Here is a 14,081-nt window from a genome sequence, read left to right as displayed (position 1 = left end):
CAACCTTATATTGCTGTGGTGATATTATGAAATTTGAGGCATATCTTTTGTTAGAGGACGCTTGAGTCAACAACTTGCCACGAAAATTTGCATTTCAAGCCCACGAAGGTGTGAGAGGAAGGGAGGACTCAATAGCAACTATTAATTAAGGCCGAAAATACAATTATATATAAGTGGTAACCAAAATCCATCACTATCCAATTATGTCAGTAACTATTTTTCATGTAATATGTCAAACATGACACACAGTGTTTCATCACAAATCAAGCACCGAGAAGAGAGTTAAAAATACGACATGTAGCGGAGCATTTTTGACGAACTTCGAGGTTTTTAATATTGTGATGAAATACTGTGACGAGTGTTTGATATAACTTCTCAAACAAACTGATTTTGAAGGGGAAATTGAGGATGCAAAAACGAGGAGTTTTTTTATCAGATATCCAAGCACGTCACGGTGCATGATTTTCTTTGTCTCTAGCTTTTCAATTATTTTAAAATGAGTTTAAGAATTCTCTTTCTTTCCTCTACTGGTCTTCTGATTAACTTTGATCTAACCAGCAATCATACCCTCCCTTCCTACATCTCATCCAAAAAGAGAAAGACGCCAGATAGCAGGTTACAGACCCAGTTTTGTCCATCATGCATTGCGCCCTTTCGACCATCAGCAGCCATTTTCTTGATGTAGAAAAATCGAAAAGTTAGAGTTGATCTCTGAAATCCGTTTGCATCGCTCATGCTACCGATGTAACGGTGCTCTTAGGCACTGATTCAAGTGCAGTATTTATCCATGAACACTGCTGAATGTATCTTTTATCGATTTTGTGTGAATGTTTGCTTTTAAACCAGCAAAATAGAATGTGAGGTAACGATCGATGGGGAATCCGTCGAGAGGAAGACCGCCTTTATCGGGCTCGATCCTCCTTCATGGGTAGCTTTTCAGAAAATATTCCAAACTTGCATGCGGGGATTTCAATAAGTTAATATTGGATCGAATAGCCACATCGCCTGGTTTTTAATAAACTACCCAAAAGTGGAAACTCTCCAACCCCTCTCTCCCCCTAAAAGGAACGCAAAAGGTATTTTCGGAACCTTGCGATGATCTACACAATATATAAGGAATAAATAGTCAGTGGTTCTAAGATTAATATTCACTGCCGCCAAAGACACTCATTGCCAAGGTATAGAAAAGTTATGGGAGCAAACATTTTGCCCGGGTAATGAGCTGTGCAAACCAGCAGAAGTCGTCGCCCAAGGGGAGGAGGGTGGGTCAAAATTGTAGTGACAGTACCCCCTGGTGTAACGTGGCTTTAAACAGGCCAGATGGAATCCCTAACATATGTAACAACATATCTGATCGGGGTGAAGGCGTTGAGAATGCTATTTCAGCAGTGAACATAGTAAAGAGAATTAAATTTAGGTAAATTACCACTCGCTCAAGACTTGAATTTGAGTTTCTAAAGGCCGAGAGGTTTGCCGGGATGACCACTTTACTTCCAGCCACGTCAATTGGCTTATTTCCAATGTCGCCTGCATTTTCACGCGAAACTCCCACGGCTAGAGATGGTGTTTCTATTGTCGTTTCTTCTTCTCCCGGTATTTTGGTGACTAGCAAAGCTGTGGCCAGGGTATTAACTGTTTTAAGAGCTTTCCGAGTTATATTTTCGGACGCCTGTTTTGTTTCTTCCGGCTCTGAAGAAGACTGCAAAGCAAAGCAAAACGAACCGTATTTCGTCATCAATAGATTCGTATCTTTTAATTTCTCTTCCCTTTCCACTTTCATGATTATTGATATGTCATTTTTGTTGCCTGAGAGATGTCCCACTGAGGAGAACATGAGAATAGGAAAAGAGTGATGGCCTAGGAAGGAATCCCGGGGAATAGCATCCTGGGAAATATTCAAGCCAACAGAAAACAATAATATCCCAAGGAGGAAATCATGGGAATAGGAAAAAGGGTGGTGTCCAAGGGAGGAATCCCAGGGAATAGCATTCTCGGGAAATATTCAGGGCAATAGGAAACAATAACATCCCAGGGAGTAGATCATAGGAATAGGAAAAGGTTGACGTCCAAGGGAGAAGAACCCGGGAAATAGCATCCAGGGGAAATATTCAAGACAATAAGAAACAATAACATCCCAGGGAGTAGACCATAGGAATAGGAAAAGGTTGATGTCCAAGGGAGGAGAACCCGGGGAATAGCATCCTGGGGAATTATTTAGGGCAATAGGAAACAATAACATCCCAGGGATGTCTACATTTAAAATTGCTTCAATAGTAATAAGTAGTAGATTTGTCTGAGTCTGGCAGCAGGCCAGACTGGCCAGTCTGTAAATTGAATACGTCATTTTGAAGGGATACCGGGTGCGGCAAAATCTTGAAAAAGAATCACTCCGAAACTGGTATGCTTTATTTTGACGAAATTCGAAGGACTAGCAGGAAACGTATCCTTCAAATTGGTACATTCTGTTCACGAACTAAACAGTATGGCCGGACGGTTCTGACAAATAAAAAGCGCCTTTAGTCTGTACTTGAAAATGTCAGCTGTTTCCTCCTCGACCACAACCCACAGGTCCCTAAGGCTGACATTTCAGACTATCTTATCCTTTTCTAAATCTATCTCCATGGCTCCCCTCCCCCCTGGGGTGTAATCCCTTTCTCACTTATCTGACCTCCTCCGGGGCTGCCTTGCTCTCACTCCCATACATCCCCCCTTCAAGGGATTTTGTCATATATCTTATCTGGTCTGCCTCAGACTCATATCCCTGGGAAATTAAACCTTTTCTAATTGCCCTCTCGTAATGTACCTGTTCATCATTCTTAGACTGGTCCACCGATCGAATAACATTAACTGCAGTACCGAACACAGCTTCCGAAGCTTCCTGGATTTTCTCGCTCGACGCTCCTTCCCCACTGGCCTGTTTAAAAATCGCATCACCGGCGTTCTCGATGAAAGTCGAAACTTGTTTCTGTTCGGAGAAAAAGATATGAAAAGAAAACCAACACGTTTGGTGAAAAAGGTGCACGATCTAGTACTCCCTTTAAATCCATAGTAAAAAACCCATGTTAACTGAACGCCACTCAAATTGAAAGTTTTATGTTAAAACTGACATTCATTTGAGTGATCTGGTCACAGTTTGGAATATTAAAACATTATTGACTACAGCCTGTTATCTTCAGCCTAAAATTCTGGAGTTTCTTGAATTTCAAATATTTTTGAAATTTTTTGAGATCAAATGCGCGGGGTTTTTCGTAAGCAAATACTGTATTTCAGGCCTTGTCTGCTCCATTTCAAAATGACGGATTCCATCTTAGGTGAAATCAAAGGCCTCTCATTTTAGAATTAGTGAATTGTATTGTTAAGTTGAGGAAGAACTAAGCAATATTGGTTCTGGTTTTACGATGCTCAATCACAATCTTCCGTTAATGAGTTGTACTAAATTAATGTGTGTCTATGCATCATCATCATCTTCATTTTAACACGGTATCACAATCATTTACAAGTTTTCAAATTAAACCCTAAAATTTACTGAAAGTATTTCAGTCATTTCGTAAGTACGATTTAAAACTGCTTAAGCTACCCTGAACTCTTGCTTCGACACAGAGGACAGAGGACAGATCCTCTATAGTGAAGGCTTCATTTAACAATCTCCAAATTAGGTTTAGGAATACATGTGCAAATTAATTGATGAATTTCTCAAGTTGTAGGAGTGGACATCTGACACCTGATTCTTTAGTGAAAAGTGCAAGGTGAATGTTCTTGGTGAATGTTCTCGCCAGCATGAACCATTAATCTCTCCTACTTACAGTCATCTCGTTACTATTTTCCTCAGGGACAGCGGTGGCTGCGCTTATTGTGTTACACATTTGCGCCAAGTCCGCCGGGCTAGTTTGCTCCGTCACATCCGCGTTACTCACCACAGCTGTGACAAGCTTTGCCCTCAGCTAAATATAGATAGAGAGAACCGTAATTTGTTAGTATGGGTCTTAAAAATCGGAAGATAAAATCAGTAAATAAAAATATCCGAATACCTGCTCTTTAAATGACAACTATCGCCAAACAAAAACACGCATGCATGAAGAAGTAGAAAAAATTGGCCAATTTTTACCAGTTGCAATACATTCAATTCTTGCCACCCGAATCCAGAGGTAATTAATGTTAATTTCCATGTACTATTACGGTTATTGTCAACAAAAGTGAATCATAATCTTTACGTTCCCATCGATACAAATAAAGCGGTTTTCAATTTAGTGTCGAAAGTAATTTCGCGTTTGCTTTGGTTTTGCATTACTACGCTCTGTGATTGGTTAAGAAAACTCGCGCCACTTTCTCAAACAATGAGAATCCAAATCAAAACCAATCGTGTTTTCGCTGCACGCGTTTTCCCGCGCTTGGCGCCAGTTACATGTATTTGCTTTGAATTCTGATTGAATCCAGCCACTAACACTGACATTCTGCCACCACTAACTATTACACTAGATGCACCACTGCAACCATGCGTCTGCTACAGATTGAAACGTGAATTATCATTTCTACGAAATGGTCTCGGTTGTTTTCATTCCACTTCATTCCTTCAACTATAAGTTTGCCAAATCTGTATTGTGCGCTAGTTTTCTGAGTCAAAAAAAACCTTTAAGCGAGATCATAATTTGCAATAGCCGTGTAAACGTGAATTATAATTTGTGAGAATTTTTGCATTCGTTATTTATTCTATCTAGTTTCCATTTTATTCCTTTAAGAATAACTTTGCCAAATCTATAGTGTGCGTTAGTTTGCTAAGTCAAGAAAAGCCCCCTTGAAGCGAGGTCATAAAGATTGCATTGCCGTGTATGTGTGTACCTTTTTGCTTTCCTCTATGTCGTTTGCGCTTTTTTCTTCAGCCTTCTGTTCATTTAATACCGTTGCGATGGTGGCGACCACATTAGCGGTTTCCTTCACATTTCCGGAAGCAGCTAATTGGTCCAGGTCGTTAGCTTTGTCTTTAAGGTCTTCAACAGAGAATTTGACTTCTTTCACCTGAAAATAAACGATCATTTAATGCTACGTTAGATTTTTAGAGCAACATAAACAAAAACCCCACAGGCAAGGAGGCAGGGGGCAGGCGGTTGAAAGGGGGTGTCCGCATTTCTGTTCCCGTGGGAGGGGTGTGGGAATCCCATGTAAAAATGACGGGGCGAATATCGTCACTTAGATTGCTAATCGGGGAAAAAACATTTGACAAAACAAGCAAAATGAGGGACTTAACCATTCTTTAATTTGGTTCAAGAAATAGAGGAAAGCAAGTTCCTCTTGGCGAGTTTCAAGATAGTTGAACTTTTCATCCTTTTAAGTGACCGCGCGTTAATTATTTTTCTCACTTGTATCTACACATCATCCAAAGAACTTCTGCGGGAAAATGTTTCAATTTGCAGAAAACGCTATTTTTCACAAATTTTGAAATTTTGTATTTTTGCGGTCTCCCCGTGCCGCTTGCTAGGAAGACCGACAGACGCCATGTAACGTAGATTCAAAGGAAGTGAAAGGAAAATAGTGGGTGTTGGTATCTTGTTGGTGTATCTGCAATGTAATCGGCTGAAGAGAGCTTGTTTTACACAGGAAATGAGAAATTGAAAGCTAAGACGAAATTGAAATCTACGTCACAGCTCCAAGAAGACCCGAGAGAAGGCTAGGTCAAGTGGTGAGCTAAAATGGCGACAAATTTAAAGGTTTTCGAAAATCATTTAAAAGATTGCGTTTTATCCCAGTCCCAGTCCCATAATTTGTTCGCTGAACTTCTTTGTGTGACGTGTTGATTCAGGTGTGAAAAAAAATCACGGAGGGGCACTTAAAGATTTAGACGAGAATCAACCGAGTTTTTAGCTGAAAAATATCATCCGCTGTGAAAGATGACTGGTCAAAGGCGCCCGAAGTCCTGGAAGTATACGCTGTAATCTTGAAGTTTCAGTAATATTTCTCAGAGTTTCTCAGCTTAGAAAAATCTCGACAGCATATTAATTTTGTAAGCATAAGGTTATGATTGTCATTAATAATTCATAAGCCCATTGACCTATCAAATGGTCGATAAAACATCACGTGCAGTGGTTTTAAAACCCGATAAAACCTCCTCCTTATTAGTATGCGGTGTTTAATGTTTTTCTCGTATGCTAATTTCCAACGTTCACAAAAGCATCATTGTTATGTACTCTCTTGACACACGCTTTTCCAGGAAGCCGTTCAAAAAATTCGCAGCACGTGTTTTATCGGGTCTACAACAACTCGGCTGCGCCTCGTGGTTTTAAATCCCGATAAAACACTGCTGCTCGTGTTTTAAACATTACTTAAAAGAGGCGAGGATATTTTACTTCGTAGGGCCCAGCCTGTCGGGCGAGGATTGTAAGGATTTTATTATGGGTTATATCGTGTGATATGTATACTGTCGTTCAAATTTGTAACATGTGAGGTGTTTTAGAATAAATCAGTTTGGTATAAAAATAAACAACAACTTACCGTAACCTCGCTTTTGATGTCAAATTTCTTTGAGGCTCCCAGATTGTCGGTGACTGTCACGCAAAACTTAAACTTGTAACCGTATTTCTCAAGACCAGTTGGAAGGGAAAAGTTAGTGCGGGCGGAATCCAATCCAGATCCGAGAGATTCATACTTGGGCTGCCCTTCGTCATTTGTGTAGAAGAATTCGTATTGTAGAGGCTGGTCGTCGTCATGGAATCCTTTACACGAGACGTTAAAATATGGATCCAGTGGTTTACCTTCCGTTGGTTTTACTTCACAATGGCCTCTTGTTGGAGGTTCGTTCACTGTCACTTCGTACGTACTGCTTCCTTCAACTCCACCTTCGACACTCCCGAATAGAATAATCTTATAAATTCCCTCTACAAGAAAAATAAGAAATATTAAAGTAAGTGATAAAAGTGGTTTTAAACAAGAGCAAAGAAATTTAATAATGAATTTTATGCAGGCATACAGGAAGAGGCGAAACCTATTGGTTAACTATAGAGGGTCACCGGACTTGTTTTCCCTTAGGTTCAAGTCTTCCGCTCTTACCATTCGGATTTCGGTCGCCATCCTCCCGTGTTAAATCTTATGCCACGTTGGTAAAAGGCCCACTTTTCAACCTCCTGCCAGTTGGAATTTTTTAAAAATGTTATGTTCCATCAAGATAGAGGCTAGGACAAGAATGTTTTTCCCGACTATGCTACCCTCGATATCTCGAATGACGTCAAATAGGCTTGAGCAGTTTTCCAAGTCAAAGTTGGTGTATGCATGTTCAGACAGTAATTGATTATACATAATCATTCTGTAGTAAGAATAATAGGATTACGGTATCATATTGTGCACAAAGTATTTGTTAAATCTCATTTATATTTAAGTTGTGTTATCTCATGATCTCACCGTCCAATTAAAATGTAGATGTAGATATCAATTCCTTCAGAGTATTGTTGCGTACACTTCAACTGCGTTTTAACTGTTGCATATATAAATCAAACTGGTTTGTTATTTTTGTGTTATACACGGTTTTCATGGAACCAATTTTTTTGTAAATTGATGAAATTCCGTGTCTAAATGAAAATGTCCGTCTATCAGTCAGTCTGTCTGTCTGTTACTCTGTCTGTCTGCCGGCCTATCTGTCAGTCAGTCTGTCTGTCAGCTGTCTGTCTGTCAGTCTGTCTGTCAGGCAGTCTGTCTGTCTGCCGGTCTATCTGTCAGTCAGTCTGTCTGTCAGCTGTCTGTCTGTCAGTCTGTCTGTCAGGCAGTCTGTGTCAGTCTTTCTGCCTGACTGTGAGGCAGTCTGTCTATCTGTCTGTCTTGTCAGTCTGTCAGGCAGTCTGTCTGTTTGTCTGTCTGTCAGTCTTCTGTCAGGCAGTCTGTCTGTCTGTCAGTCTGTCTGCCTGTCTGTCTGTCTGTCTGTCTGTCTCTGTTGTATATTGTTTTTTACTCTCATCAACTCTCCTTAACACTCTCTCTCTCTCTCGTTTAGCACCAGCTTAACTAGCTTAATACCTTTGAAAAACCCGGGTTTGATGATCAAGCTTTTGCCATCGTTATTCGACACTTCGCTGGAATGGCTCGCAAACGTGCAGTCAGCATGTTCTGTAGGACAACGGGCTTCCCACCTGTATTTAATCCTCTTGTTGTGTTTAGATTTTCCTATGCCTTTTAATATAAATTTACTTGCCGGGTTCAATTTTGAGTCGCAGTTATATTTACACCTGAAATAAAAACAGAGGAAATAAAAATTTTGTTGGTTTTCCAGTATGCTGAATTACGATATAAAACTTCCTGTAAAGCCCAGAGGGGAAGCATAAAGAAAGAATGAATAACTACTTGATAGACATCCAAACTGCTTTTCTTACTGATTAGAATAAAGTGAACGGATGGATGAAAGGATTAATGAATGGATAGGCGGACTTATCCTGCAATGCAGGCGTATTTTTGGAGCGGGAGCGCTGAATAATCCTTCGTTGCTGTCATCTTGGGCGAGGAAGCGTGAGAGGGCTGGAGCGAGTCAAAAGTGACCCTAAGGGAGAGGACGACTGGCTGAGAAATAAAGGAGGGGGGAGGGGGAGAGGAGGGAAAAATACGCCTGCCCGCACTCATTGTTTGTTTGCAGAACCCGTACACTGGATAGACGGGGGCTCTGATTGGTGCGGTAGGTCACATATTGATTGATACCTGACAATCCAGGGCAGATCCGTCCGCATGTCATTTCATTCCAGCTCCACTACCACTGTGCTCAATGAAACCGTGTCTTTCAGAAATTGGAATATCACTTGAATTGAGCTCCGAACAAAAAGAAATAATTTTTTCACTGTTGTCGAGACAAGATGTATTGGTAGATTTTCCTACCGCCTTTGGAAAAAGCTCTACCTTTCCGTTGTTGGTTCGACTGAAGGGCATTCAAATTGATTTTATCGAACAAAAGTGCGGATGCGATCCTTGTCTGTCCGCTGAAAAGTGCTGTGAAGAAGCAACTTCAATGGGACTAACAAAATACGGATACCGACTAAAAAGATATTGAGGATGCAAAAAACCGTTTATCATTGCTTCAGCGGAGGAGTACTGTCCGTTTTTTCGATCGCTGAAAAAGATTGATACACCAGTTGACCAGCAGCTTTGTGTGATAACTGGGGACGACTCGCATACTGTTCAGTTGGACCGGGTAAAGGTTTGTATTCGCATAGCCCCGAATAAAACTTTGAACTGATCTGTGCTTGATATTCTGTATTTGACCTTTGCGGCGCACAGCGTGACACTTGTAAATCTTCTGAAAGCGAACGCAGAAAATTAACTTTACTAAATCTACTAATTTGACCGTCACACAGCAGCTTTATTCTTTCATGATTCTTTTTGTTTTGAGACAGAGACAACTTTCACTTTATTATGCTTGATTTCAAAGTAGAAACTTAGATCATGCGAAGTACGTGACATGACTACACAAGCTGTGATGAATGAAGCCGGAAATGCACTGATCAAGCGCAACTCTAAATAGGGGCGTTTGGCGATTACACAGGGTTTGCGGGCAGGCGTTTTTTTCGCTCTCATTTCCTGCCCCCGCCCCCCCCCCCCCCCCCCCTCAGCCTCCTTCAAATGCGCGAACTAAATTTATTATTCAGCGCTCGCCCATGAAAAACGCCGTTGATGGATGAATTGTACACCCCTCCCCCCTTCTCCTTCACAGCCAACCACAGCTACACCCTAGTTATATCAAAAAACTATAGACAACGTAAAATACTTACTCAAAGCTTAAAGTTGGGGGATCTCCTGGAAGAACCCGTATAAGCTGATCCGTGAACTTCGTCCGTTCCTCCTTAGCCATGACGAATCTAATCTCATAGGTAGTGTTTGGAGTCATTTGTGTTGTGTTTAACTCAATTTTCGTAAGACTAAAATTGAGTTGACCTGGGCCATATCCAAAACATCCACCAAGGTTCTCAGGTCCGTAACCAGCTGAGCTGTTGTAAGTTGTGTTTATCTGAGGTGGTGGGGTAGGAATGGGAGGAAGATTGGTCAGGTTCGTTGGCAGAGTGTAGTTTTTGTCGTCGCTTCTCTTGCAAAACCAGGCAAATTTGTAGTCGATGTTCAAAGTAGTCCCTTCATGTCCAGTAGTATCTGGGTCATGTGACTGACTGGCGTCTATTTTCACTGGTTCCTCATTACCCACAGTCCTCTCCGATCCTCCGCCAATAATCGCGACAAGCGGAGATTTGTTAATTTCTAAGTACCATGTCTTCTCGCTATAAAAGCCTGGTGCCTCCGTCATATTAATCATGAATCGTATTTCCAATGCCCTGCAGTAATTGAAAAATCGCGGTGGGAAAGTCAGTTCAGATCTAGTGGTGTTGATTTCCTTCAGCCGTGGTTCCTCTGCGATGGTTAGTTTAACTGGCTGATCACTATCGCACAACTTATAAATCTCCCATCTAAAGGCCGTTTTAAATTCAAAACATTTGATCTTGTTGTGTGTTTTGATATTAATCCTCTCTGAGCGTTTGAACTCCGTTCTGTTTTCGAGACCTTCTTTGAAGCCAGGAGCCGTGATGACTGGGAAAGTGCATTCACCTTTTCCAACCGCCACTTTAGATCTATCATCATTGATCACCTCGCAGGAGACGCGATTTCTGGCAGTGAGCTTAACATGATATTCATCAGGTTTATTGTAAGTGTGCCAAAACTTCTGAGACCTTGCTACTTCTTGGTTGTCTTGGGAGCAGTTTGTCTTAGTTGGTGACCCTGATTTGTAATATATCTTCTTTTCAGGTTTTTCGTTAAGGTCGATCTCAAAACAGGAATCCCTTCCTGTTTGATCCATTTTCAGAGTAAAGTTGACTGCTTTTTTTTGCACTGAGGGTCCGTTATTCGTTAATTCAACACCAAGAATGCTTTCCAGGAGAAGAATTTTCTCCAATTTATATTCCACGGTACTAACATCGTTTACCGCTGTGATTTTTACTGTTTTGTCTCCTGCATTGCTGAAATTATGCCTGCAACTCATCCCCACGCAAGAACTCTCATCATCAGGAAAAGTCCAGTTGAAAGTCACGTTTGTACCACTCGTGATAGAAGCGTTGAATTCGACCGCAAATTCCACGGGGAAGACATTTCTTTCAGGTTTAAACGACGGACAATGATCGCGGTCCACGTTTAAATCTGTGTGATTTGCGATTAATGTAAGTCCCTTGATTTCATCTTGGATAACAACCTCTACCATTCCAATGCCGTAACTTATTTCGTTATAGACCTTTACACTGGCAATATAAACACCACATTTGTTCGGGTAACTGTGATTTCTCATTCTGGTATTTTGCAAGAACCGCGTGGTGTTATCGCCGTGATCCCATCGATAGCTTAGTGGGCCAGATGGTGCGTATCCGGGAAATGAAACATTCATCATTACAACACTGTCCGAAGACTTCTTGGGTGAATTTGATGTCACTATGACAACGCTAACAGGATACTGAACAATGATTCGGCAAGTGTGGCTGATATTTTTTGGATTTCTATTGAAGAACGTCACGGTAATGTTGTATTCTCCTTCGCGCGAATAGGAGTGGTTTGCGGTCCAGCCCTCGTCTGGGAAATTTCGGTGGAAATAAATTCTGCGATCAATCGATTCGTCTCCAAAATCGAGCAAGCCGTTCATGTTGGTACCATTTGCAACTGACGCTGTCGCCGTAACAGATTCGTTCACTGGAACGTACAGTACCCCACTGCAAGGACCTCCTACTACTTTGGTCAAATTGCCACGCCCTATGGCAAGGCCGGCATCTTGTCCTGGTGTTTCGACGTAGACGGTTGTGTTAATCGTTTGGCTGTCGACCAGGTTGGTCGTATTAATGCTGACGAGGTATACACCGGGCTGGGAATAGTTATGTTTGCTTAAAGCCACAAACACGTCACTCACCGAAACGCTCTGATTAACGAGTTTAGAAATTCCGTCACCATAATCAATAACTATGGAAAGTTCGGAACCTTGAGTTAATCTCCAGCGGATTTCTGCTTCGGCGTGAACCGCAACAGTATGATTAAAACTCGTAAACTGAAACCCCTCGATCACATCCTGAACGTTAATCTCGGCGCAGTCAACAACAACTGAACTGATATCATTGGCGGCCATCAAGATGACGCTGTATCGCCCTGCCTTAGTGTAAGTGTGTGTGATAATTTTGTCGGTGGTATTAATTATTCTCCCGTCCTTAGTTTTAAGGGTATATCGCGCCATTTCTTCCCCTTGATGAGGCAAGATTGTAAAGTTGAAGGTCTGGTTGGTTTTAAGGATCTTTGGATAGTCCATTGCAACGCCATGAACTGCGAACTGTACGCTGAGATTTCCCATGATGGTCTCGCTATTCACCTTATTAGTAGCTGTGATTCGTATGTTGTACCAGCCCGGTAGGGTGAGGTTCTTTTTGTACATGGCAAAGAACCTTGCGGCTGGGGCTTTGGGGTCGGTCAAATTCGTTGCTTGAATGCTGCCATCGGGGTAAGTGATGGTGATGTTGAAGTCAAGATGTGATCCATTGAATAACATCCAGCCGATGCGAGCGGTAGTTCCGTTTTCTATGGCCATAAGTGAATCGTTCTTAAATTTCAACCCCGAGATCCTCTCTTGGACGACAATCGAACACCAGAGGGCCATCAATCCTATATTGTTTCCAGCTAGAACATGCACCCTCTTTTCACCAGTGCTTGCATAGACGTGCGTGATCCATGGTGTCACGCTCGTTGCGTTACTTTTGTCACCAAAATCCCAGATATACGTCACATTAGAACCTTGTTTTATACTGCCAGTCACGTTCACAGTCTCGGCAGACGGAAACACCTCGGGCAAATGTAACTGTAACTCTGTAATGGTCTCCTGGAGACAAATGGATTTGGTATAATTCATTCTTGTTTTCGAGTTTCCAAATGATAATAGCACGTTCTTGTGTCCATCGGTGTCATACACGTTTTCCAGTTTCGATTCAGAGTAGGTGGAATAGACCACTGCAATTGCAGGGACATGGAGAACTTGAGTGGGACTGTCTTCTGTCTTAGGAAGGCGATTTCCACGGAGAATTGAGGAATTGGTTCGGTTAACCACCGAACTGGAATAATGTAAGGAGGAACCTGCTAAACTGGTTTTCAGCGCTGCGGCCGGTCCAGAGGCGGGAAAACGGACACCGAAGACATCACCAGGTTGGAGTTCAGGACGTTGGCTTTTACTTTCGATTAAAAATCGCTTTAGGCCGTTTGTTGCATAAATCATAAGACCTGAAATCTTTTCATAGTCAAAATTTACGTAACCCAGCGTTTTGTTCTCGCAGCACGACATATTTTGCGCCGAACACCTTTCCCCGGAAAAGCTGAATGTCTTGTCACTGTCGCAGCTTTTGGCGGCGTTCTTTGAACACAAGGTAAAGTTGCTCATACAATTCTTTTGCCTATGACAATAGCTTTGATCGGGATCCACACACTTTGGTCGATAAACCTAGGGAGGATGATAATTAACGATTAGAATGTGAGCTCAAGTTTTCAAAAAGTGAATGGTATCTCTAGACAGACAAGTAGTCGAAGACAAAGAATTACTAATTAGAGTGGTTTTCAGTTGAGTGTCAAAAGTAATTTCGCGTCTGCTTTGGTTTAGCATTACTACGCTCTGTGATTGGTTAGCAAACCTCGCGCTGCTTTCTCAACCAGCTAGGAGCAAAATCAAAACCAATCCTGACTTGATCGCACGCGTTTACCTGCGCTTTGCACCGGTTACATGTATTTCAATTCGGATTGGTTGACTGTGTTGTTTACCTCTGCTATGGCTGACCAGAGTAACAAGGTTGGTTTTGGTTTTACGAAACTCAAATGAAACCGAACTATATAAATAAATATTCAGCATTAGGTTGACATAGGAGTACCTTGACTTCCAAGGCACCTCCCCTCTCAAGGTCCATTTCGAGTGCTACAACTTCTCCTTTACTTGACACATCCACTGCAGCCATCAGATACAAGCCGTCAGAGGTGATAGGTGATCCTACTTCACCAACCGCATTACCCACACTCATGACTGATGCGTCTGTGTAGTGAAAAAATGTTGCAATGCTGTTTGAAGCAAT

The 14,081-nt window shown here is 41.8% G+C and overlaps 1 protein-coding gene across 1 annotated transcript in view; it reads right to left on the bottom strand.

Moving 5' to 3' along the window:
• The window catches only part of LOC146458324 (polycystin-1-like), a 46,661-nt gene that overhangs the window by 13,345 nt on the left and 19,235 nt on the right, over nucleotides 1-14,081 (bottom strand). The window contains exons 12-19 of the mRNA XM_085090581.1: nucleotides 13,884-14,041; nucleotides 9,732-13,462; nucleotides 7,996-8,204; nucleotides 6,484-6,866; nucleotides 4,837-5,013; nucleotides 3,804-3,941; nucleotides 2,804-2,965; nucleotides 1,427-1,699 (exon numbers count right to left, since the gene is read on the bottom strand). Of these exons, the coding sequence (XP_084946707.1) occupies nucleotides 1,427-1,699; nucleotides 2,804-2,965; nucleotides 3,804-3,941; nucleotides 4,837-5,013; nucleotides 6,484-6,866; nucleotides 7,996-8,204; nucleotides 9,732-13,462; nucleotides 13,884-14,041 (5,231 nt within the window). The remainder of the gene's footprint in view (nucleotides 1-1,426; nucleotides 1,700-2,803; nucleotides 2,966-3,803; nucleotides 3,942-4,836; nucleotides 5,014-6,483; nucleotides 6,867-7,995; nucleotides 8,205-9,731; nucleotides 13,463-13,883; nucleotides 14,042-14,081) is intronic.

Source organism: Pavona decussata, unplaced genomic scaffold, assembly GCF_977016875.1.
Source record: "Pavona decussata unplaced genomic scaffold, jaPavDecu1.1 SCAFFOLD_233, whole genome shotgun sequence".
Classification (NCBI taxonomy): Eukaryota; Metazoa; Cnidaria; class Anthozoa; order Scleractinia; family Agariciidae; genus Pavona; species Pavona decussata.
Note: the sequence above shows the minus strand (reverse complement) of the source record. Positions and strands in the feature narration are given on the sequence as shown.